Consider the following 21,849-nt stretch of genomic DNA (forward strand, 5'->3'; position numbering starts at 1 on the left):
CTTCCTATTCCAGAAAGTCATGCAGTGGATGTTCTAACTACATCCTTCTGAAGGGATTTTCTCAGGCTAATCCTAAATTTGTTGCAATGAATGCAATAGTGTGCAAACAGCAGCGAGAAGTTTAAAGCCGGATCTTTGGGTTTGGTTTAAATCAGGGGTCTCAAACTCAAATGACCACAAGGGTCACATTAGGACTAGTGCATTGACCCAATGGCTGCATCACTAACATACCCTCCTCATTGCCTCTGGCCACACCCCTTCCATTAGGCCCACCTCTTCCAACCCCTTCACCAAAGTCCCCACCCCAACACTGCCCCAGGAGGTGCAGAAAGGGTGCAGGGTGTGGCGGGGACTCAGGGCAGGGAGTTGGGGTGCCGGAGGAGTTCAGGGTGCGAGCTCCAGCCCGGCACCGCTTACCTAGAGTAGCTCTGGGGTGGCAGCAGCACCAATCAGGGCCAGGGCAGGCTCCCTGCATGCCTGCCCTGGCCCCCGCACCGCTCTGTTCCAGGAAGCAGCTGGAACCATGTCCCTGCAGCCCCTGGGGGAGGGGAAGGGGCTCAGGATTCCATGCATCTGCTACTCTTGCTGCTCTTCCAGGTACCTCCCACGAAGCTCCCATTGGCTGTGGCTCCCTGTTCCCAGCCAATGGGAGCTGCAGGGGGTGGTGCCTGGAAGGAGGCAATGCAGGAGCCCTCTGCCTCCTTCTCCCTCCCCGCACCCCAGACTGAAGGGGCATGCTGCCAGCTGCTTCAGAGAGCAGCACAGGGCTTGCAGCGCCACAGGGGGCAATCCTGTAGGTAGGCAGAGGGGTGGGGAGCTTGGCAGGCCACATGCAAGAACCCAGCGGGCCGCGTGTTTGAGGTCCCTGGTTTAAATCAAGTGAGCAGTTCCATTTCAAGAACAACTAGTGTAACCTCTTAACTTGAAGAGGAACACTTGGACTGTAGGGCACCAAGATTTCAAACACTGACTCCTAATTTTGGATGTTTTTACCTCTGCACTCTTTCCAACAGTCATATGAGGGAAAAAATCAGGATCAGATAATAATGCTAAATCCGATTTAATTTGTAGGGAAAAGTTTAGCTGATGAGACATGGAAGGATTTCTTTCCCCACAGTTGTTTTGGCCAGTGTTCATAATTTAACAATACACCTTAGAGACCACAGCTCTCTAAAGCTACTTTTCAGCCTGGTCTTCCTTGAAAAATGCAAAATTTTAGTATGTCAAATAATTGACAAATTAGTAGCTGAAAGCCCATAAACACACGTCACATGGCTGTAATTTGTCACCATGAGATAGGGTGGTAGAATTTCATCATTACTGCAAGAATGGCTCACCCCCATTTGCTTCAGATGAGCTCCAGTTTTTAATACTACATAGGTAGCAGTCTCATTAAAAAGGGACTGCACCGACAGGGCAGTGGAATTAGAACTGCTCAGAACAACAGGCATTAAAATAGAGAAATGCTAGACCAAGGGGTTTAAGATACTGTACCACATGCACTTACCTTTTGAAACTCTTTAGCCTTTTCCCTGTTTTTAGCATAGGTTTCTTGTCTTGATTTCTCTTCCTTTCTGATTTTCACTTCAGCTAGTTGATTATAAAGTCTGCCAAACAGTAAAAACATGTATACTTCTTATTAATGGGGGCTCAACTTAAAATTTAAGTGTTTGTGTTACGTATACAGGGTTAATATACTGGAAATGATTAAAAATGTAACTGGTTTATTTCTCTATATGCCAAAAATCCTTATTAGTATTTATATCCAATAAGTTTATTATCCAGTTTTGAGGTTTATATTTGTTTTACTATATATTATCACCTTGACATTTGACAGAATGTGACTGGCAATTTCCCCAATGTTTTACTGATCTAAAATGATGAATTTTGATTTCAATAGTAAAACACACTGGTATCAATAATTATTTCAGCTACAACAACTCAAACTGAGGTCACCCAAAGGGGAAGAACTGTTTGCATGGAACTCTGTATGTCAAAAGTCTTTTCATTAAAGAGTGAAAAAACTCTTTATATAGAATAATTTATAATTATGGATAGCGAATGAGTTTAGATGCAGCAAGACTTAGGCCAAGATCTCAGCCTAACTTTGCCTGGCATGAGTGTTGTTTTGCCATTCCCCGCCCCCTTACATAGATCTGCTTAAATAATGCTGCTGCTGGCTGGACAAAGGTGATGTTTTGTTCATAGAATGTGTTGCATTAGATTTTTGATAAAAGGAAAAGTTAATCAGTGTAATAAATATACAACCCTGTAATCCTAAAAGTGCCTTTTAGTGGGGAAAAATAAGGACAAGATGACATGAAAACTGTATAAGCAGCAAAAGTTGTGTAAATTGAAGCTTACACATGTGTACTGTAGGGGTTACATAAGAAAATGCTTAATGCTGACTGGATAAAATTAAATTAATGGATTCTTATACTTGTCCACAGTACATATGCAAGTGAAGGTTAGTAGAACCAAACTGGAGAAATAAGTCTGACGGACCAAACCAGGGATCAGAGGTGGCAATGATCACCACAAAATACAGGAGAACTTCCTGATAGAGGCCCAAGTTACTGAATTCTGACCTATCTATTTCATCTTACCTATCATCTACATCTGAAGTTTTATAAATAAAGGTGAAAATGATTAAGCGTGAATTGGGTGAACAGACTCAGATTCTAAGGTCAGAAGAGACCAGCATGATCACCTAGTCAGTCCTATTAAAAAAATAATACCTATATCTATACACACACACACACACACACACACACACACACACACTCTATCTCATAGAACTGGAAGGGACCCTGAAAGGTCATCAAGTCCAGCCCCCTGCCTTCACTAGCAGGACCAAGTACTGATTTTGCCCCAGATCTCGAAGTGGCCCCCTCAAAAAACACACAAAAAAAACCAACACAGGGTCTCTGCCAATCTGACCTGGAGAAAAATTGCTTCTCTACCCCAGTTTCCTACCTTGCACTTCCAACAAAGCACAAAATACTAGTCTCCACAAGTACTCATCTAATTTAAGTCTAAGGGGCTGAAATAAATGGGAGATAAGAAACCATCGCTAAAATTAAGGCTCTATATTACTGCAACAGGAATTATTTCAGAAACAAAAGTAGTTTAATTAGTCTAATTTCTCCCAACTATATTCACACAATACCTTAAAGTGCGCTGCTGCATTTGAACATCTGCAGACCTTCGGTCCTCTGGAGAGCACACTTTGACTTCCCCCACTTTCTTCAATTGACTGACAACTGCACCTTTGATTTAAACAAAAAATTTTTAAAAAAAATTTAAAAATGCAACTGAGGCCAGTCCAAAAGTGGGCTCATACAGATCAGTGACAACAAAGTGAACTGGAGAAGTATCTACTATACGATCTTTACCAGGACAAGTTTACACCTTTTACAGACAGCAGTTGAACACTGGCCTCAAAAGGCAGTAGGGTCTGAAACAAAAACAATCATGTTTCCTATTTTGGAGAAAACACATTTGAAAAGAAACAGGCTGGTAGAATGGACTCCATGGGGCAGAATTTTCTCTTTTGCAAGTAAGTCTCCAAATCTCAGCCAAGGACAATAGTAACAATCTTATCTCATACAGAGAAACACCACCAAGTTGTAAGGCTCTCTCAGTTTTTAGACTATTGTCTATAGTGGGCCAGAGAGCTAGCCCGTCAGAATGATGCTAGCTCTCTCTGCGCCTTATTTCCAGCTTTTAATTCCCATTAAAAGCAGCTAAAAATGTGTTACATTCTCAATACTGCTTTTTTATGTACGCAATTACTGTTTTTCTAGGGATTTGCTATAACTAAGCAGGTGAAGAGGTGATCCTAGAATTATGAAAGAGGGTGAGGTATCTCTGAAATGCTCTTACTTAAAGATGTGATCCAGGCAGTGAAAGACTTTGAGAACCCCTGTTACAGAATATTCTGATCTGCAAGAGCAAAGATCCAAAAGTAGCAGAATCTATCCTGCTTTACAGAATAACTACTAGAAGAATCCCATATGCCTAATCGCTATTGCCAAATGAAATTTACCGGAAGTAGGAGAATCCTCCTTTTGCATGTTAAATCTTTCAGTCTTGTCCCTTTGAAACAGCTTAGCTTGAGGCTTTTCAGAACTTCTCTCTCTATTTTTTATTTCTTCCACTCTTTTAGAGGACTTCTGGATGAAGTTTTTCTTTCTCTTTAAAAATGATTCTTGTAAACTACCTGGTGTGGAAGTGAACTCTAGCAACATGACTGTGAAGAAAGAAGGAAGGTCTCAGTACTTTTGATTTTATCACTGATAGGTTAATCAGCTGTAGTAACCCATGAATTTAAATAATTGTCCTAACACTGAGCTTTACTGTTCTCATGGATTGTACCAGGGTTTGATTTGAAGAGAATTAGGAAATTTACTAAACAAACAGCAATTCAGATTTATGCTCCCTACGGTTATTTTAAAGCTACAGTGCACGTACATAGCATTTTGTATTTGCAATACATGTTACTAAATCTTAATACGTTAAAACATACTGTAAACAATAGGGTCCAAATTACAGACAGAATTCTCAAACCACCAAGCAGATCTAGTTTGTCAGAGGAGTACTTCTTATTTTAAGAATGCTCCAAAGTATACTAGGCACCCCTCCGTGCCAATCCTCAGAACTTTGGTCCGAGGATCTTACAAATTCACCTCTACCCCAATATAATGCAGTTCTTGGGAGCCAAAAAAATCTCATCATGTTATAGGTGAGACCGTGTTATATCAGGGTAGGGAGAGGAACCGCTCCTCATCCCAGCTCACCTCCGCTCTGTATCCTGAGTGCGCCACCACCGCTCTGCTTCTCTCTTCCCCTCGGCGACATGCTGCAGCCCTTCCCAGGGCCCCCTCACCCCAGCTCACCTCTACTCTGCCTCCTCCCATGAGTGCGCCGCAGCTCTGCTTCTCCCCCTTCCCTCCCAGGCTTGCTGCACCAATCAGCTGTTTGGCGCTGCAAGCCTGGGAGGGAGGAGACGCAGAGCTGCAGAGCAGAGGTGAGCTGGGGCAGAAGGGGGCCCTGGGGAGTGCCGCAGCAAGTAACAGGTGGGCGCAGAGGAACCACTGGTGGTAACGCAAATTTGGATACAAGGTAAAACAGCTGCTTTACCGCGTTATATCCAAATCCGCGTTATATCGGACTGCATTATATCAGGGTAGAGGTGTACTAAGGGGCAGGAGACCAACAAAAAATTAGGAAAGCTGGAGAACATTACATATTACGCAATGGCTCAGCAACGCTGATGGTACATTATGGTGGAGTGAAAGACTATTTTCTAATTAGTGGGAAGGATAGAATGTGTAATGAGAGGAGTTAATAAGCTTCTTGTTGAAGTAAGTCTTCAAGACAGGCAATGCTGAAATAGACTTTTCAATAGCAACGGGCAAAAAAAGCTGTTTCCATGGTACAGTGGCATACATTGGACCTGGACCATATCTAGTATAATGCTGTAATGAATGGTGGCATATACTTATATAATTACAAGTCTACTGTAAGTGGAGCTGTATTTTACCAGTGTTCTCTGTTTCAGTTCTAATGAGCATACTGAAGTTACACATGAGTACCTGCAGATTGATGTAATGGAGACTGATCCTCATTAGGACTCTGAGCTATTGCAGCGTAGTCAGAAAGCGTGAAAACAGAGTAATCTGCTTCTGGGTCTAAAGGTAAAAATTCTCTCCCCTGTTGCAAGACAGAAGAATAGATTGGTATAATGTACTTAGAACAGGCTACACGTTTTAGTGAAGTAATATTAATCCATCTCCATTGTTGTCAAGGAACAAACAATTAAGGAGCCAATGGAATCAGATCTTTCTTCATTAGCACAGATGCAAGAAAAATGTAGTTAGCACACAGCAGCAGGGAATCCTAAAAGCCATTTTATAAAAATTTCTCTTAAAACAAAAAAAATCAGATCCTTATGCGTAAAGCCCGTTTTCCCCATCAAGTTCAAACATCTCATTTTTGCTTCAGGACCCACTTCTGCCCCCACTTACATCTGATTGCTTTTCTTCCTATTCTATCTCTAGCTCCCACATCCACTCTCACACAGTTCTGTCTCCTTCTCCTATTCTCAGATAAATGTTATTGTCCAAACCTGCCCCAATGTTTACAACAGCCTCCAACAGTCTATTCTCAATTTCCTCCACTGTCTAATTGCTTCTTAAAAGCCACCTTCATGCACTTGGAGCTCTTCACTGTCTCTATGCCCTCCTGCAATTGAATTATTATTATTCATTTGAATGTATGTGATCATCTTCCCAAGATACCAGCTATGTTAGCATGTTCCTTCATAACATTGGCTGGCATCAACTATATTACAGTCATCCACATTGTCTTGAGAAAATGTATCTTCTTTGAATAATTACCCTGTGATCATCCACTGTCAGAATGGTTTAATCCTAACTGGTATTATCTGTAGAGCTTAGAACTGGTCAGGGACAGTTTGTGGACAACATATGAGCATCTGAATAGGGACAGAATGATCTAGGTCAAAGAGAACCCAACCAAGGAAATGCCTGGAAAACTGGCAGTTCTCAGATGAGGAAACAATGATTCACAACCTGATTTTAAAGGTTTATCATTAGCATCCTCATGGACCTTTCCAGAGCTGTTGAAAGATCCTGAGGATGGAACACTTGCTACACTAGCCTGAGTCATGCAATGCTGAGGAAAAACTATAGTTTATCCACTGAGAAGGAAAAGGGAGGATTGGACAGAGAGACCCCTAAACATTGTCTGAATTTCAGTTCCAGAAGCCTCATTAAAAGTCTACTACAAAATACTCTGGGGCAAGTTTCCTACATTAGAATAAGAAAACCTGCAGTCAGAACTTAAATAGCATACTCACACGCACTGACTTAGTCATTAAGTACCTTAGGGAGTTTGGGAACCTCATTCGTTTAATTTGAGCAAAAGACACAAAAAGGATACTATAATAAAAGACTAGTGCAGTAATGCAATGAGCCCACCCTCTTCTGTCTATTCTGAGGACTGCATATGGCTCTGAAGTGCCTCTATCCAATGCCTGGATGCCCTTTCTCTAGTAAGGTAATAGGATTTTTGCCTTTCCCACTGAGTCTTTCAGGAATGGGTTACTGCTCTGCCTTACTAACAACAGCAGGACATTTCTGTTCTTCTGACAGTGTGAACTTTGGAGTACTCCATCTCAACTAAGCTGCTGGGGTAAGGCAAAGGACGAAGAGAAGAAAGCAGGATGGATTTCAGTTCTCAGCATAAGCCCAACCTATCAGACATGGCATTACCACCAAATGGCTCAAATATTTGCAAATCTGGAGAACCCAAAACATGCTAATGATCTACAATATTGTATTATATGCTTTAAAATTACCAAGTTTCTTCTTATTCTTACTAAAGCAAAAAAATCAGCAGTGCCAGGCTCAAAATGATGAGAGATGATCAAGATTTACCTCAGAACAACTTTTAAGTTCAGACTGGCCAGCATATGCCAGGCTATCAAACTTATTTTTTCTTTTTTTCTCTCGGCTAATGTGTTCCGAGTCTGATTCTGCAACACTGATGTCATTTGAGCTTATCAGAGTCAGTTCAGGTTCTTCCATAATACCATGCCCTGACTCTGTCTCCTAGAAAATAGAGAAGACATCATCATGGTAAAAATCAACATTTCTAGCAACAGCAACATTGTTAGCCTGTTACAAAGGAAAGAATTGTTCAACATACAGATAAAGAAAATGTGCTCCAGGCAATGAAAGGAATACCTCAGGCAAAGTGCTCCTCCCACATTTTTGCTGTACTCAGAACTCCTCCAAAGGAGCTCAGTCCAACCTAAATATTTAATTTGCCATTGTACAAAACCTCCCTTCCACCCCTCCACTAAACTGGAATTCTAGTTACAGCCTGAAAGCTAATTCTTGGCAAACAACAGTAGCATTTGTTTGATCCTTAAGGGAACAGCATTTATAACACAGCTTCCTTGTTTTCCTAAATTAAGCATTTTAGCCTCATCTTCCTTTACCATAATTGCTAGCCTTTTCTCAATGAAAATCTAGACCTAAAATGACGAAGATCAGTATAATTTCAGATTAAATTACACAAGTTTTAAGAAGTCTCCGACTAAAACTGTAAAGTGAACTTTGCTAAATTTTCCAATTACAAAAGCTCTAAAATAGCTTGGAGCAATTGGTTGAAATCTGAATGGCATTTAACTCACTAACAATTACCTTGTGAAACCTTTATTTCACTCACCCAGACTGGCACACGGCTTTGTAAGGAATGTGACCCTGAACTTATTGTGAGTACTGAATTAAAATTTTGGTTTTGGGGTATTTCTGGCAAACCACCATTTTGTTGTCCAGTTGCTTGTGAAGGGCTGACATAGATTTCTGAGTCTATTGCTCTAGGCATTCTAGATGACATCTGTACTTCTAGAATGCTTTGTTCTTCCTCCAATATATTTGTACTGCACGGTGAGTGGTCACCTTCCACAATCCTATTTGCTTCATTTTTAAGAACTGGGGTTTCAGTAAGATCCCTATGCTTATTTGCTGTCACAACAGGTAATTCTTCAAAACACAAGTTCTCTTTTCTCAGTTCCACAACTTCTTTTACTGAATGTTCAGTCAGGAGAGTCTCATTTTCTGTAATCTGTGTTGTAATTAGCTGATAAAATGAACCCAGTTCTTCCAATGAACTCAGAGTTGGACTCCGCAGGTTTTCCAATGAAGACTGGAGATTAGTATTCTCTATATTTCTCGCCAGACCCTCATATTGGTCTCCAACAGGTGAAACGTAGTTCTCGTTCTCTGATTTTTTAATTTTAGAATTTTGTTCAAATACAATGCAAAGATCTATTGGTTGTTCAGTACTCTGGCTGTGCTCATTCAGGGTAGATTCCAAGTGAAGAGGGTGAAAAGATTCTTCAGAACCTGCTTGAAAAAAAAAGTCAGACTGTCAGAAAGGTCTAAATACAGACAGTAGAGTTTACAAAAAGAAAGCAAGCCATGGTCTGGAAAGTAATTATTTATGCATTTAAGAAAAGCATAGTAAAATAGGCAACAATGTTTTAACTCCAGTAATTTCATTCCAGTACATAATATTCACATTTATTAAGATATTATGGTGTTTTTTATGTCAATTTGGTGAATTAGAATGAAAGTCTTCCTAGATAGGTTTTTTATGATTTGGGTATTTGGCTAAGTATCAATCAGGAAAGTATCTTCATTTAAAAATAGTTATTTTACACAAAATAATTTTGGTTTCTTTTAAACACAATCTCTAATAGCTTTATATTTCTTGACATAGTAACTTGACCTTTTTTCTTTAATGTTTATGGCCAGATTCTCTGCTGGTATAAGCTGACACAACTACACTGAAGTCAATAGAGCTGCACCAATTTATGCCAACCAGAGAATTTGGCCCTTGGAAATCACTCTCAGTTTGAAAGCCTTAGGATTTCAAGCCTCTCTGACAGTGTCTCTAAAGGAAGCAAAAAGAAGAAAAAAAATCATTACTGGTGCTGTATACATTAACAGTAGAAAAAAATCTGAACACAGCCTGTTCTTTCTTATAAAGACCAATTACATCAGGTGGTTATTCTCACTTAGATTTCCCTTAAGATCTACACATACAAAACAAGTTATACTTAGGAGGCACTTAGATATTACAGCAATGGGATTATATCTATCTAATAAGAGGTTCTGATTCTAGGGTGTTTTTTTAATATTTGGAAGTTAGCAGATAAGCATTCTTTCAAATATACATGTCTCTAAATATGGTAATAAGATATCATTGATAAGCAGGCTCATGTCACACACAAACAGACTTTGTGATATGCAGACAACTTTCAAAGTATTTCCCTATGGCCAAATCCTGCAAACCTTAACACAAGCAAAACATCTATAATTTTACTTGACTAATGGTGAACAGCAGCAGCAAAAAAACTGAAGTCTACAGGAACAACTCACTTTGAATCAGTCATTGCTTTAAAAAAAAAAAAAAAAAAAAAAAAAAAAAAGACTTCAGATGACAGACCTAAAATGTGATCTACCTTAAAAGTGCCCATAGTAATGCATGTCACATAATTTTATTGTATTTTCAGCACATGAAATAATTGGTTTTGGAGAGATGGAATTTACAAGGATTAAGAAAAATTAATGATTTAAGCTAAAATTACAATTTTAAATTCTACCCTTAAATCACTATTATGTCCAGATATTGAGCATCATACATTTTGCATTTGGATCTCTGCAATACCCAGGAACAGCAAGGTGAGACAGACAGAATGGGTGCCCACAGCTTTAAAATGTGAAAAGCATTTTTCTGCTTTTGGTTGAGAGCACTGTATCAATAAATAAGCAGTATCTATACATTACAGAGTGGTCTGAATATAAAAATAACATATGTTCTCAAAGGAAATGTATACCAAAGTCAACAGTCAATTTTAATAATTGGGAAGGCAAAGAACCGGACTGTGTAATTCCTGGGAATGTCACCCAACAGCAGAAAAACTAAGGAACCAGGTCTGTGGACACAGTCTTGTTCAATAGCAGTGGGGGCACAGAGTAAGAGCTAAGCTATGACATTGCAGAGAAGACAGAGTATGTAACCAACAGCTAGCAGTGTCTCACTAACTTCAAGAGAACACAATTGCAGGGGACCAAACAACTACAAATCTTCACATTTAGACATTAAAAACAGATCCATACCCAGACTAACATTTGCCTTAATTGACTCCTCCGCCTGTGATGTAGTATTGTTTAGCTTCTTTGTATTAAGAAAAGAATGCAGATTGTAACTTCTTGCTTTCAAGCTAGAGGATGTGTCTTCAGGAAATACAGATGTGTCTTGACTTTGGATTGAGAAAGCGAAACTCTAGTGGCAGAAGAATCATGGCAAAGAGTTGAGTTATTGATCATGGTTAAATATTCTCAAATATAATACAAGAGAAAAATTGCAACAGTAATTTTTAACGTTTCTTTCAGATCCATTTTTATCACAAAAAGCAAATTATTGTGAACTACATTGTCAGTTAAGAACATACGAACGGCTGTACCAGGTCAGACCAAAGGTCCATCTAGCCCAGTATCTGTCTACCGACAGTGGCCAATGCCAGGTGCCCCAGAGGGAGTGAAGCTAACAGGCAATGATCAAGTGATCTCTCTCCTGCCATCCATCTCCATCCTCTGATGAACAGAGGCTAGGGACACCATTCTTTAACCTTCCTGGCTAATAGCCATTTATAGACTAAGCCACCATGAATTTATCCAGTTCCCTTTTAAACATTGTTACAGTCCCAGCCTTCACAACCTCCTCAGGTAAGGAGTTCCACAAGTTCACTGTGCGCTATGTGAAGAACTTCCTTTTATTTGTTTTAAACCTGCTACCTATTAATTTCATTTGGTGACACCTAGTTCTTGTATTATGGGAATAAGTAAATAACTTTTCTTTATCCACTTTCTCTACATCACTCATGATTTTATATACCTCTATCATATCCCCCCTTAGTCTCCTCTTTTCCAAGCTGAAGAGGTCTAGCCTCTTTAATCTTTCCTCGTATGGGACCCTCTCCAAACCCCTAATCATTTTAGTTGTTCTTTTCTGAACCTTTTCTAGTGCTAGAATATCTGTTTGAGGTGAGGAAACCACATCTGTACACAGTATTCGAGATGTGGGCGAACCATGGATTTATATACGGGCAATAATATATTCTCAGTCTTATTCTCTATCCCCTTTTTAATGATTCCTAACATCTTGTTTGCTTTTTTGACCGCCTCTGCACATCGCGTGGACATCTTCAGAGAACTATCCACGATGACGCCAAGATCTTTTTCCTGACTTGTTGTAGCTAAATTAGCCCCCATCATATTGTATGTATAGTTGGGGTTATTTTTTCCAATGTGCATTCCTTTACATTTATCCACATTAAATTTCATTTGCCATTTTGTTGCCCAATCACTTAGTTTTGTGAGATCTTTAAGTTCTTCACAATCTGCTTTGGTCTTAACTATCTTGAGTAGTTTAGTATTATCTGCAAACTTTGCCACCTCACTGTTTACCCCATTCTCCAGATCATTTATGAATTGAATAGGATTAGTCCTAGGACTGACCCTTGGGGAACACCACTAGTTATCCCTCTCCATTCTGAGAATTTACCATTAATTCCTACCCATTGTTCCCTGTCTTTTAGCCAGTTCTCAATCCATGAAAGGACCTTCCCTTTTATCCCATGACAGCTTAATTTCTAGATTAAACACACAAACTTGCGACTGTATTTTCTGAAAACGTCAAAAGATTAAGGCCATGTCTACATCTAAAATTTTGCAGCGCTGGTTGTTACAGCTGTATTAGTACAGCTGTATAGGGCCAGCGCTGCAGAGTGGCCACACTTACAGCAACCAGCGCTGCAAGTGGTGTTAGATGTGGCCACACTGCAGCGCTGTTGGGCGGCTTCAAGGGGGGTTCGGGGAACGCGAGAGCAAACCGGGAAAGGAGACCAGCTTCGCCGCGGTTTGCTCTCGCGTTCCCCGAACCACCCTGCAAACCGCAGGGAAGGAGACCTGCTTGTTCGGGGAACGCGAGAGCAAACCGCGGCGAAGCTGGTCTCCTTTCCCGGTTTGCTCTCGCGTTCCCCGAACCACCCTGCAAACCGCAGGGAAGGAGACCTGCTTGTTCGGGGAACGCGAGAGCAAACCCGGAAAGGAGACCAGCTTCGCCGCGGTTTGCTCTCGCGTTCCCCGAACCCCCCAGCAAACCGCAGGGAAGGAGACCTGCTTGTTCGGGGGTTCGGGGAACGAGAGAGCAAACCGGGAAAGGAGACCAGCTTCGCCGCGGTTTGCTCTCGCGTTCCCCGAACCACCCAGCAAACCTCAGGGAAGGAGACCTGCTTGCTCGGGGTTCGGGGAACGCGAGAGCAAGATGGGGAAGGAGACCAGCTTGATTACCAGAGGCTTCCTCAGGTATGCTGGGATACCTGCTTATTCCACGGAGGTCAAGAAAAGCGCTGGTAAGTGTCTATACTTGATTACCAGCGCTGGATCACCAGCGCTGGATCCTCTACACCCGAGACAAAACGGGAGTACGGCCAGCGCTGCAAACAGGGAGTTGCAGCGCTGGTGGTGCCCTGCAGATGTGTACACCTCCTAAGTTGCAGCGCTGTAACTCCCTCACCAGCGCTGCAACTTTCTGATGTAGACAAGCCCTAAGTTTCTAATCACATAACATTGTAACCTTACATAAATTGCATGCCTTCCCTTATTTCAAAACTTTGTGTAATACCTTGCCAAAATCTTTGCTGTCTTCAGAAATCCTATGTTGAGAAAGGGATGACGAGATATCAAAGTCAGGACTTGGTTCCAAAGGCTGAAAAAGCTGATGTTGAAAGTTAGGGAAATTTCTTTCTATCTCAGAAAAATCGAGTCCAACTGCTGGAGCTTTAAAAAAAACGTGGAAAATTTATTTTTCAAAAATGCAAACCTGGCACCTACAGCTCAGGTGCTATAAATGTAATGCATAAGACTTAAAAAGTTTATGAATAGTTTTTGCAAGTATTTTGTGTTAAAACAGCTGTCTATATCACTGTATCTCTGAAGTGATGCATGTGTATACAATACCCATAAGGCTGTGCTGAGTCAACTCTTAAAGTAAAAACTAAGATTGTTTTTAAGTATTCCGGGACAGTGATAAACTAAAATGCTGAAGTTAAGTAGTAATTCATGACCATATTGTTATACTTTCATGCACAGTCTTCTAATCTGAAGGCACAGAGTATTAACAAAAACATTAAGGGTATACAAAAAATGCTATATAAATTACATCTCATTTTCTTTAACAGATTTGGTTTAAAATGCTAGTATTTATTATTTACTGTTAGCTGTGCATGTGTGTGTTTTCCACTACAGACTGAGATAAATCAATGGTAAAAAATATCTTGAAACCACCCAATTATCCTACCAGCTGCACAGGTACAACTTCCTCTGAAGCCAATGGGAGTTGCACATATGCAACTGACTACATAATTAGGCCTCTGATCCTTTCGGCATTTGGTCACAGGGTGCAGAATATCAGCAGAACAAGGAACATCAACATGTATATTATCTAGTGATTAACAAAATGTAATTAAAATTTGAATACAGGTTAAATGTATGTTCTTGTTAAACTCCTTTTCACAGTATACTTCTAGTTCTTGTATTCATTCTCCATATTCTAAACAAGTTATTACCACGGAAAGATGTACTGTTTTCAGGTAACCAGTTCAAATCTTTCGTATATTTGTCTATGATCTGCTGAATTTGACTTCTATTAGAGATAAAATTCTCTTCTGCAGGCAGATGAAATTCACAAACTCCAGAAGAATTCTCTTGTCTCTGCTGAGCAGTGGCAGGTGCTGGAGATGCTGAAGAGTCCCAAGGGCTGCTTGCTGTTTCTCTCAATATCCTATCCTCTGCACTATTTGAAGACGACAACTCTGGAAGATAAACCATAAGTCTGACACCCAGTTCTGCAAATAAGCCACTTAAGTGAACTTGTCTGAAAATAAACTTTTGTTCGACAGCATAAACCTTGAAACAATGTAAACTGACGATTTTATAAAAAGGTCTTCTATCACAATTCTCTCCCATACTATAAACTTAACAGCAATTTCTATAACTCTACATTGACAATACCTAATTATATAATGCTCAATGGAGCTTAGCAACTTCAAAGGATGAAGATCTTTACCCTCTCTCTCAGGTTCATATATGGCCTGCAATGCCACAGCATCGGAGCGCCTCTCGATTTTTTAGTGTATTCTTAAACACTCATTATGTAGGGCAGTGCCAGTTTGCCTTTTAAAAACTTTACATAACACGACAGGTAAAAACGTTAAATATTTTGAGAAATCTTTAATCAGAAGAGTGTATTCAAAAAGAGTAAAGAAAAGTTAGTCATAATGATAACTCAGTCACACCGATGTGCATGTTTTATGTTTACTAACTTGTCATATCGTTCACATTCACATTAACTCAAGACCATGAAATTTCTTCCCCAACTGAGATTTTCCCAGAAAATTATGAACATATAAAAACGATCAGACCTGATAAAACCATACCTCTACAAAGTGTATGCTATGAAAAAACATCTGAAGTTTGTGATCACTGCTCCAACTGTCAAGTAATACTGAAACTCACAGATAGCTGTAGAAGAGCAAAGACTTACTGTATGTGCTGATTAGCCATGTCTGAAATGTTTATTCAGAAAAAAAAATTAACAATTTATAGTTTGTTTTCTTTTTTCAATTTTGCCAACTTGAAAACCTGAGGTATTTCAGACAACAGTACTTGTAACATCAGTTGCCATTTGCCAAAACTACTGTAGTTGTAGTTAACATGCTAATATGTTTAGCTTACTTGAAAGTCAAATAAAGCTACAACCATAGAACATGCATTACATTTTATTTATGCCCTATTTCAGAGGGCAACATTAACAAGGCTTAAGTCAAGTTTCACATGAATCAATCTTCTTTCGGAATAACTCACTAATGTCAAAGTATTAGACTAATTTTCCTTTAAAATATTGTAAATAAAATCCAGTTTATAAGAAAAAAAATATTTACCAGTGTTAGCAGGGCTTAGGTCCAACTTTTCGCTGGTTAAAAAACTGCCAGTGGAAATTGTTGTTGAAGACAAATAATCACAGGCTACCTCTCGTGCACAAGCCTGTGGAGCAAAACGAGTTGTCCATCCTTTAGAAAGTGCTACCTAGGGTCAAGAAAATATGACTATAGCATTGCGTAGGGACAAGACAAATTATTTAAAATATAAACACTTAATTTTGAGCTCAGTTCAAGTGTAGAAACCTTCATTATTTGAAGAGTCAGACAAAATAAAGTTCATCATTGCTCAGTAAAAACCATTTCCTCACACATGCATGTGTACACACCCCCTGCCACACACACACACACACACCCCCCTCTCCCCCCACACACAACCGCACACAACCACATTCTCAAGAACCATTATATTGCTTCCCAGAACTGGATATAGATCATACACCATGTAAACCAGGTGATCTACTGGTGCTCAGATTTGGCTATTTCTCATCACAGATCTACTTCAATAATAAGAGAGCAGATCTCAGAGGAACAGAAGTGCAGTATCGGAAAGCCTCCATGTTTATTTTATAGGTGACATGCAAAGGAAGATTGCTGGGTTTGTGCCTTTTTTGCTTCTTTATGTCAGATAAATGGGGCCGGAAAAGGTTTATTTTATTTTTTAGAAATTTTGCTTTGTTTTAAATTGTAAAAATATCAGGGATACAAAGTTCTCTCCCCTGTTTTTACTGGACAAATCCTTAGAAGACCAGGAAAGCTGGAATAAGTGCTCTCTTAGTCCTGAACTGAAAGGGACAAGATATTTGAATGTTTCAAAGATTTTGCTGCTGTCCTTTTTAAAGTGTTAACAAAACAGGTTTAAATGACTTAAAACCCTTTTATCTAATCAGTTACTCAGAAACTTGTAATATTCACACCACTTCTCTAGTAGTCTATGAAAACTTGCAGGAAATAAAGGGCAAACAAGACCTGAATTTCTACTGAAAAAGGAAGCAGACTTGCATGTGTGTTTTACACATCATATAACAACAAAATTATGGTATAACTAACTTTCCCTGCCCCCAGCAAAATACTTTGCAGGTCACCTTCAAATTCATATTTCAAGTTAATAAAAAGGTCTAGGAAATACTAAAACAGTCAGCTGAATTTAAGTAGTAAGGTTATTTTAAATGACATGATATATTAATTTCCAGTATAACTAACCGTACTATCAGGTCTAAATGATGGCCCAGAATCTGTAATTACTCCCCTTCCAATGTCAGCAGCATAAATTGGTAAATCTTGATCCATGACAACAGAAGCCTTGAGGTTGGCTGTAAATCAAAAACAGGCAACAGCTAAAAATCCAATGCTACCAAATTCTGAACACTAGATGGCAACCATACTTAATCCTGCTGCCTCAGTTCTTATATAACTTGTTGACTTCTGTTCATGTTTACCTCTTCTTTATCACCTATAAAACACTATCTGCGCCACTGTGTTACTTCCAAGAACAGTAATTGCACTGGTAAATACAGAGTGCTTCTCCTTAGCTGGCTTTTCTACAATTTACAAATGCCAAGGATACACACTTTTTTGCAAAATATTATCTGAAAAACTTAATCAGTGAGGGAAGTATGACATCAAAAGTTAGAGAAAGAAAAACTTACCTAGAACAGTGGTTCTCAAGCAGGGGTATGTACCCTTAGGGGTACGCAGAGGTCTATCAACTCATCTAGATATTTGCCTAGTTTCACAACAGGCTGCTACATGAAAAGCATTAGCGAAGTCAGTACAAAATAAAATCTCATTTTATTTTATAATTATATGGTAAAAATGAGAAAGGAAGCAATTTTTCAGTAATCGTGTGCTGTGACACTTTTGTATTAGGTCTGATTTTGTAAGCCAGCAGTTTAAGTGAGGTGAAATTTGGAGGTATGCAAGCCAAATTAGCCTCCTGAAAGAGGTAAAGTAATCTGGAAAGGTTGAGAACCACTGACCTAGAAGGCCAAGAGCTCCCTCTTTGAGGTTAATTAGAGAACAGACTCTCAGATCTCACATCCCAATCTTTTGAAATAGAAACACAAAAGACTGGTTCAGATAACGCGAAGATTGGTGGAGTGATAAATAATGAGGAAAGGGCAGTAATACAAGTGATCTGGATCGCTTGGTAACATGGGCCCATTTAAACAAAATGTGATTTAATACAGTCAAATGCAAAGTTCTACATCTAGGAACAAGGAATGCAAGCCCGATCTATAGAATGAAGGACTATATTCTGAAAAGCAGTGACTCTGAAAAGGATTTAGAGATCAGAGTGGACAAGTAACTCAAAATGAGTTCCAGTGTGATGCTGTGGCAAAAAGGACTAATGCAAGCAGGGAAGTAGCAGTAGGGAGGTGATTTTACCGGCGTATATGGCATTGGCGAGACTGATACCAAAAGACTGTGCACAATACTTTAAACAAGATGTTGAAAAATTGAACAGGTACAGAAACAAGCCACAAACATTATTCAAAAAGCCTTGCAGAGAGACAGAGCTCGAACTGTTTAGTTTATCAAAAAGAAGCATGAGACATGATTTGATTACAATGTATGTGTTCTTCACAAGGAGAAAATACCAGGTGCTGAAGAATTCTTCAATCTAGTGTAGAAAGGCATAATAAAGACCAAAGCTGAAGGCTGAAGCCAGACAAATTAAAACTAGAAACCAGGCAAAAACAATTTTAAACAGTGAGGGCGATTAGCCACTGGAACAGACTATCAAGGAAAGTGATGGAGTCTCCATCTCTTGATGTCTTCAGACTAAGACAGGATGCCTTTCTGGAAGACACGCTTTAGCTAAACACAAGTTATGATGTAGTCCAGTGGTTCTCAACCTATTTACCATCATGGGCCGCGTATTGGGTGCACAATGTGTTATGTGGGCTGCATCTAATACTATCCCTATGGCCCTGAGGATGTCACATTAGCCGCAGTTTGAGAACCACTGCTGTAGTCAAACACAAATTGTTGGGCTCAATGCAGGCGTGATGGGGTGAAATTTAACAGCCTCTGATATACAGGAAGTTAGACCAGGTGATCTAATATTGCCTTCTAACTTTAGACTATTAAAAAACTATGCTATAATTGAAAAAAAAATGTGTTGCATTAGTGTATAGCACTAATGCCTGTTCATTCTTGTGATATTAACATAGGGATGAATACATCACAATTTCACATCCTAGGCCAAATGAATTGCTGATCTCCGTGGAGTTAGCAAAGAGACGTTTATCCTGATCTCATTGCTTAGTTCCAGTAGTGAAGAACACAGTATTTGGAGGATGGCAACAGAAACTGCAAAAGCACTAGTTTTCTTGGTTTGACCCACTCAAAAACCAATTGTCTCCCACAGCCTCCAGCATCCCGTAAGAGATTCTTATACTTCAATATGCTGGCTATTACACCGTGGCAATAAATGTAAGTATTTTTGCAAAATTAAAGCTAGAATATATCTTATTTATTCACTGGAAGTCCTGTTGTTGTAAACTAGTAATAAGGATTTGAATAAACATTTCTAAGACAAAGCCCCAATCAAGAAGCTGCTCCATGAGAAACAAAAAAATCCCAAGATTGGCTGGGACAAGCAGGGAGACAAACCCTTCAGAGCTAAGTCAAGGCGCATGTTTCAAGCTAGGTTCCTAAACTGACACCAAGGTGACAATCCAACCTGCAATGATGCCTTTACGAGCAGGTATTTTGGATTAAAGTGGATAGCTAGGCAAAATGAAAATGGATCAGAAAAGGAACAATGTTCAGTTAGCAGCTCTGACTGGGCTAACAATGTGGAAGTAAAATCACATCTGGACCAATGCTAGCAGGGCTGTTTGGGATTGGGGGCTGAGCAGATAAACATGGAATGGCGTTTAAGGCTGGAAAATTTAAGGTGTTTTTATATAAAATCTAGTTACTATTTTAAACCAAAATACTGTACAACACAGCTATGTATAAATTGCCTACCCCATACACATTCAGGTTTTTTTTAAAAAACTATCTTTAGTCAATATCTTATTAAAACCAGAGTTAATCAAAGGAAAATATACGGTTGGCAGGAATACCAAACTCAGTCCTGAAATCCAGAGCCACAGGGATGAAAGCATCAAAGACCACAATTACCACCCATATGATAAGTTGTTTGGTTCCTTGAGGAAATCATCATACAATAAATACAAGGAAAATTCCCTAAAATACGATCTATGAAACTGAATAGTACATTTAAATGTATGTAGAGTCAAGCTTCTCTCTCTCTCTCACACACACTCACACTCACACACACACACTTCAGACCCACTGTACATCCTCTAACAAATCAGGTCAGACAGTTAAAGAGCTGTATATTTTAAAATGTTAAAATAACTACATATACCTTAAAAAAAGATGGATTCTCCCACCTGGTTCATGTGAACTACTAGCATCCACCATCAGTCTTTCATGCCATGAACTACTTAGTTGGTTAGTGTATCTTGGATTCTCACTAGAACCTTGTTCTTTGCAGTTTGCTATGGATAAGTCTCTTTCTTCATGAACCGATTCACTGTTGCACATGCCAGACACTAGCTCTTCCACAGATGAAATGAGAGAAGCTTCTTCACCAACGGAATCTGTCTTATCTGAATTTGAAAGAATTATTTATTTGAGGTAAGAGGTAATGTTTCATAAAAAGACATGCTGTGTTGAAATGTGCATTTTGTACTACAGAAATACAGTACTGAATTTGTTAAGTGTTCTATTTCAATTGAAATGTTTAGCACTTGCAAAAATGCATTTAATCTCTAGGTTTAATTTAAAGCGATACTGTGAACTTGAACTCTAGTCAATTAAAAAAATTAAAACTAATTTACTGAGTCCCTCTGCCCATTTGTGTAGTTTTAGAACCAGGTTTTCCTAGTTTTGAAAGACCTAAGCAATTAAGGAAGCTACCTGACTTTTCAGGAGAAATAAACAGTGAAACGGACAATCTACAAAGTATTGTCAAATGTTCAAAGTACATAAAGAGAAATATTGTTTCCAATCATAAAAATGTAGGCCTGGAAGGGACCTTGAGAGGTCATCTAGTCCAGTTCTCTACATAGAGGAATGATTCGGTATTGTTCAGATCATCCTTGACAGGTGTTTTTCTAACCTGCTCTTAAAAAACTTCACCTATGGAGATTCAATAACCTCCCTAGTTCCAGTGATTAACTACCCTCACAGTTTCTCCTAATGTCTAACCTAACTGCCTGGCTGCAATTTAAGCCCATTACTTCTTGTCCTGTCCTCAGTGATTAAGGAGAACAATTTATCACCCTCCTCTTTATAACAACCTGTTACGTAATTGAAGACTGCTGTTATGTTCCCCCTCAGTCTCCTCTTATCCAGGCTAAACAAGCTCAATTTTTCATTGCAGGTCATGTTTTCTAGACCTTCAATCATTTCTGTTGCTCTTCTCTGGACTTCCTCCAGTTTGTCCACATATTTTCCCCAAGTGTGGTGCCCAGAACTGGACACAATACTCCAGCTGAGGCCGTATTAGTGCTGAGTGGAGTGTAAGAATTACTTTTTTGTGTCTAGCTTACAACACTCCTGCTAATACATCTCAAAAGGATATTCACTTTTTTTGCAACAGTATTACATAGACTCATTTAGGTTTGTGATCCACTATACCCCAGATCCTTTTCTGCAGTACTCCTTCCTAGACAGCCATTTTCTACTTTGTATTTGTGCAACTGATTATTCCTTCTTAAGTGCAGTATTTACCATTTGTCCTTCTTGAATTTCATCCTATTTATTTCAGACCATTTCTCCAGTTTGTCAAAATCCTTTTGAATTCTAATCCTGTCCTCCAAAGCTTTTGAATTCTAATCCTGTCCTCCAAAGCGCCTGCAACCCCTTCCTGCTTGGTATTGTCTGTACTCTCTATGCCATTACCCAAATTATTTTAATGAAGATACTGAATAGTGAAGCCATGACAGATCTTTGCGAGAACGCACACAATATGCCCTTCCAGCTCAATTGTGAACAAGTAATAAACTACTCTGAGTACTCTTTTCCAACCAGTTGTGCACCCATCTTACAGTAGGTTTGTCTAAGCTATATTTCACTAGGTTGTTTATAAGAAATCCATGTGAGGGACTTATGAAATGCTGTACTAAATTTGAGATGTATCACATCTACTGCTTCCCCTGATCCCTAAGGTGTTACCCTGCCAAATAAGGATAATAGGTTGGTTTGACATGATTTGTTCTTTACAA

General features: G+C 39.3%; 2 protein-coding genes and 1 non-coding gene across 4 annotated transcripts in view; 1 reads left to right on the plus strand and 2 right to left on the minus strand.

The window, feature by feature from the left end:
- The window catches only part of TAF1D (TATA-box binding protein associated factor, RNA polymerase I subunit D), a 52,971-nt gene extending 38,538 nt beyond the window's left edge, over window positions 1-14,433 (plus strand). Inside the window, exon 17 of the mRNA XM_050942081.1 lies at window positions 14,336-14,433. The gene's annotated coding sequence lies outside the window, so the exon portion shown is untranslated. The remainder of the gene's footprint in view (window positions 1-14,335) is intronic.
- The window catches only part of CEP295 (centrosomal protein 295), a 77,945-nt gene that overhangs the window by 21,496 nt on the left and 34,600 nt on the right, over window positions 1-21,849 (minus strand). For both annotated transcript variants that reach the window (XM_050940309.1, XM_050940318.1), the window contains exons 17-28: window positions 20,011-20,229; window positions 16,805-16,914; window positions 15,605-15,749; window positions 14,231-14,476; window positions 13,288-13,442; window positions 10,719-10,884; window positions 8,260-8,942; window positions 7,464-7,637; window positions 5,598-5,715; window positions 4,049-4,252; window positions 3,170-3,269; window positions 1,508-1,607 (exon numbers count right to left, since the gene is read on the minus strand). In XM_050940309.1, coding sequence (XP_050796266.1) covers window positions 1,508-1,607; window positions 3,170-3,269; window positions 4,049-4,252; window positions 5,598-5,715; window positions 7,464-7,637; window positions 8,260-8,942; window positions 10,719-10,884; window positions 13,288-13,442; window positions 14,231-14,476; window positions 15,605-15,749; window positions 16,805-16,914; window positions 20,011-20,229 — 2,420 coding nt within the window. The remainder of the gene's footprint in view (window positions 1-1,507; window positions 1,608-3,169; window positions 3,270-4,048; window positions 4,253-5,597; window positions 5,716-7,463; window positions 7,638-8,259; window positions 8,943-10,718; window positions 10,885-13,287; window positions 13,443-14,230; window positions 14,477-15,604; window positions 15,750-16,804; window positions 16,915-20,010; window positions 20,230-21,849) is intronic.
- On the minus strand, window positions 16,017-16,099 carry LOC127043376 (small nucleolar RNA U2-19). Its single transcript, XR_007772236.1, has one exon. It is a non-coding gene; the product is annotated as a small nucleolar RNA U2-19 (small nucleolar RNA).

This window comes from Gopherus flavomarginatus, chromosome 1 (assembly GCF_025201925.1).
Source record: "Gopherus flavomarginatus isolate rGopFla2 chromosome 1, rGopFla2.mat.asm, whole genome shotgun sequence".
Classification (NCBI taxonomy): Eukaryota; Metazoa; Chordata; order Testudines; family Testudinidae; genus Gopherus; species Gopherus flavomarginatus.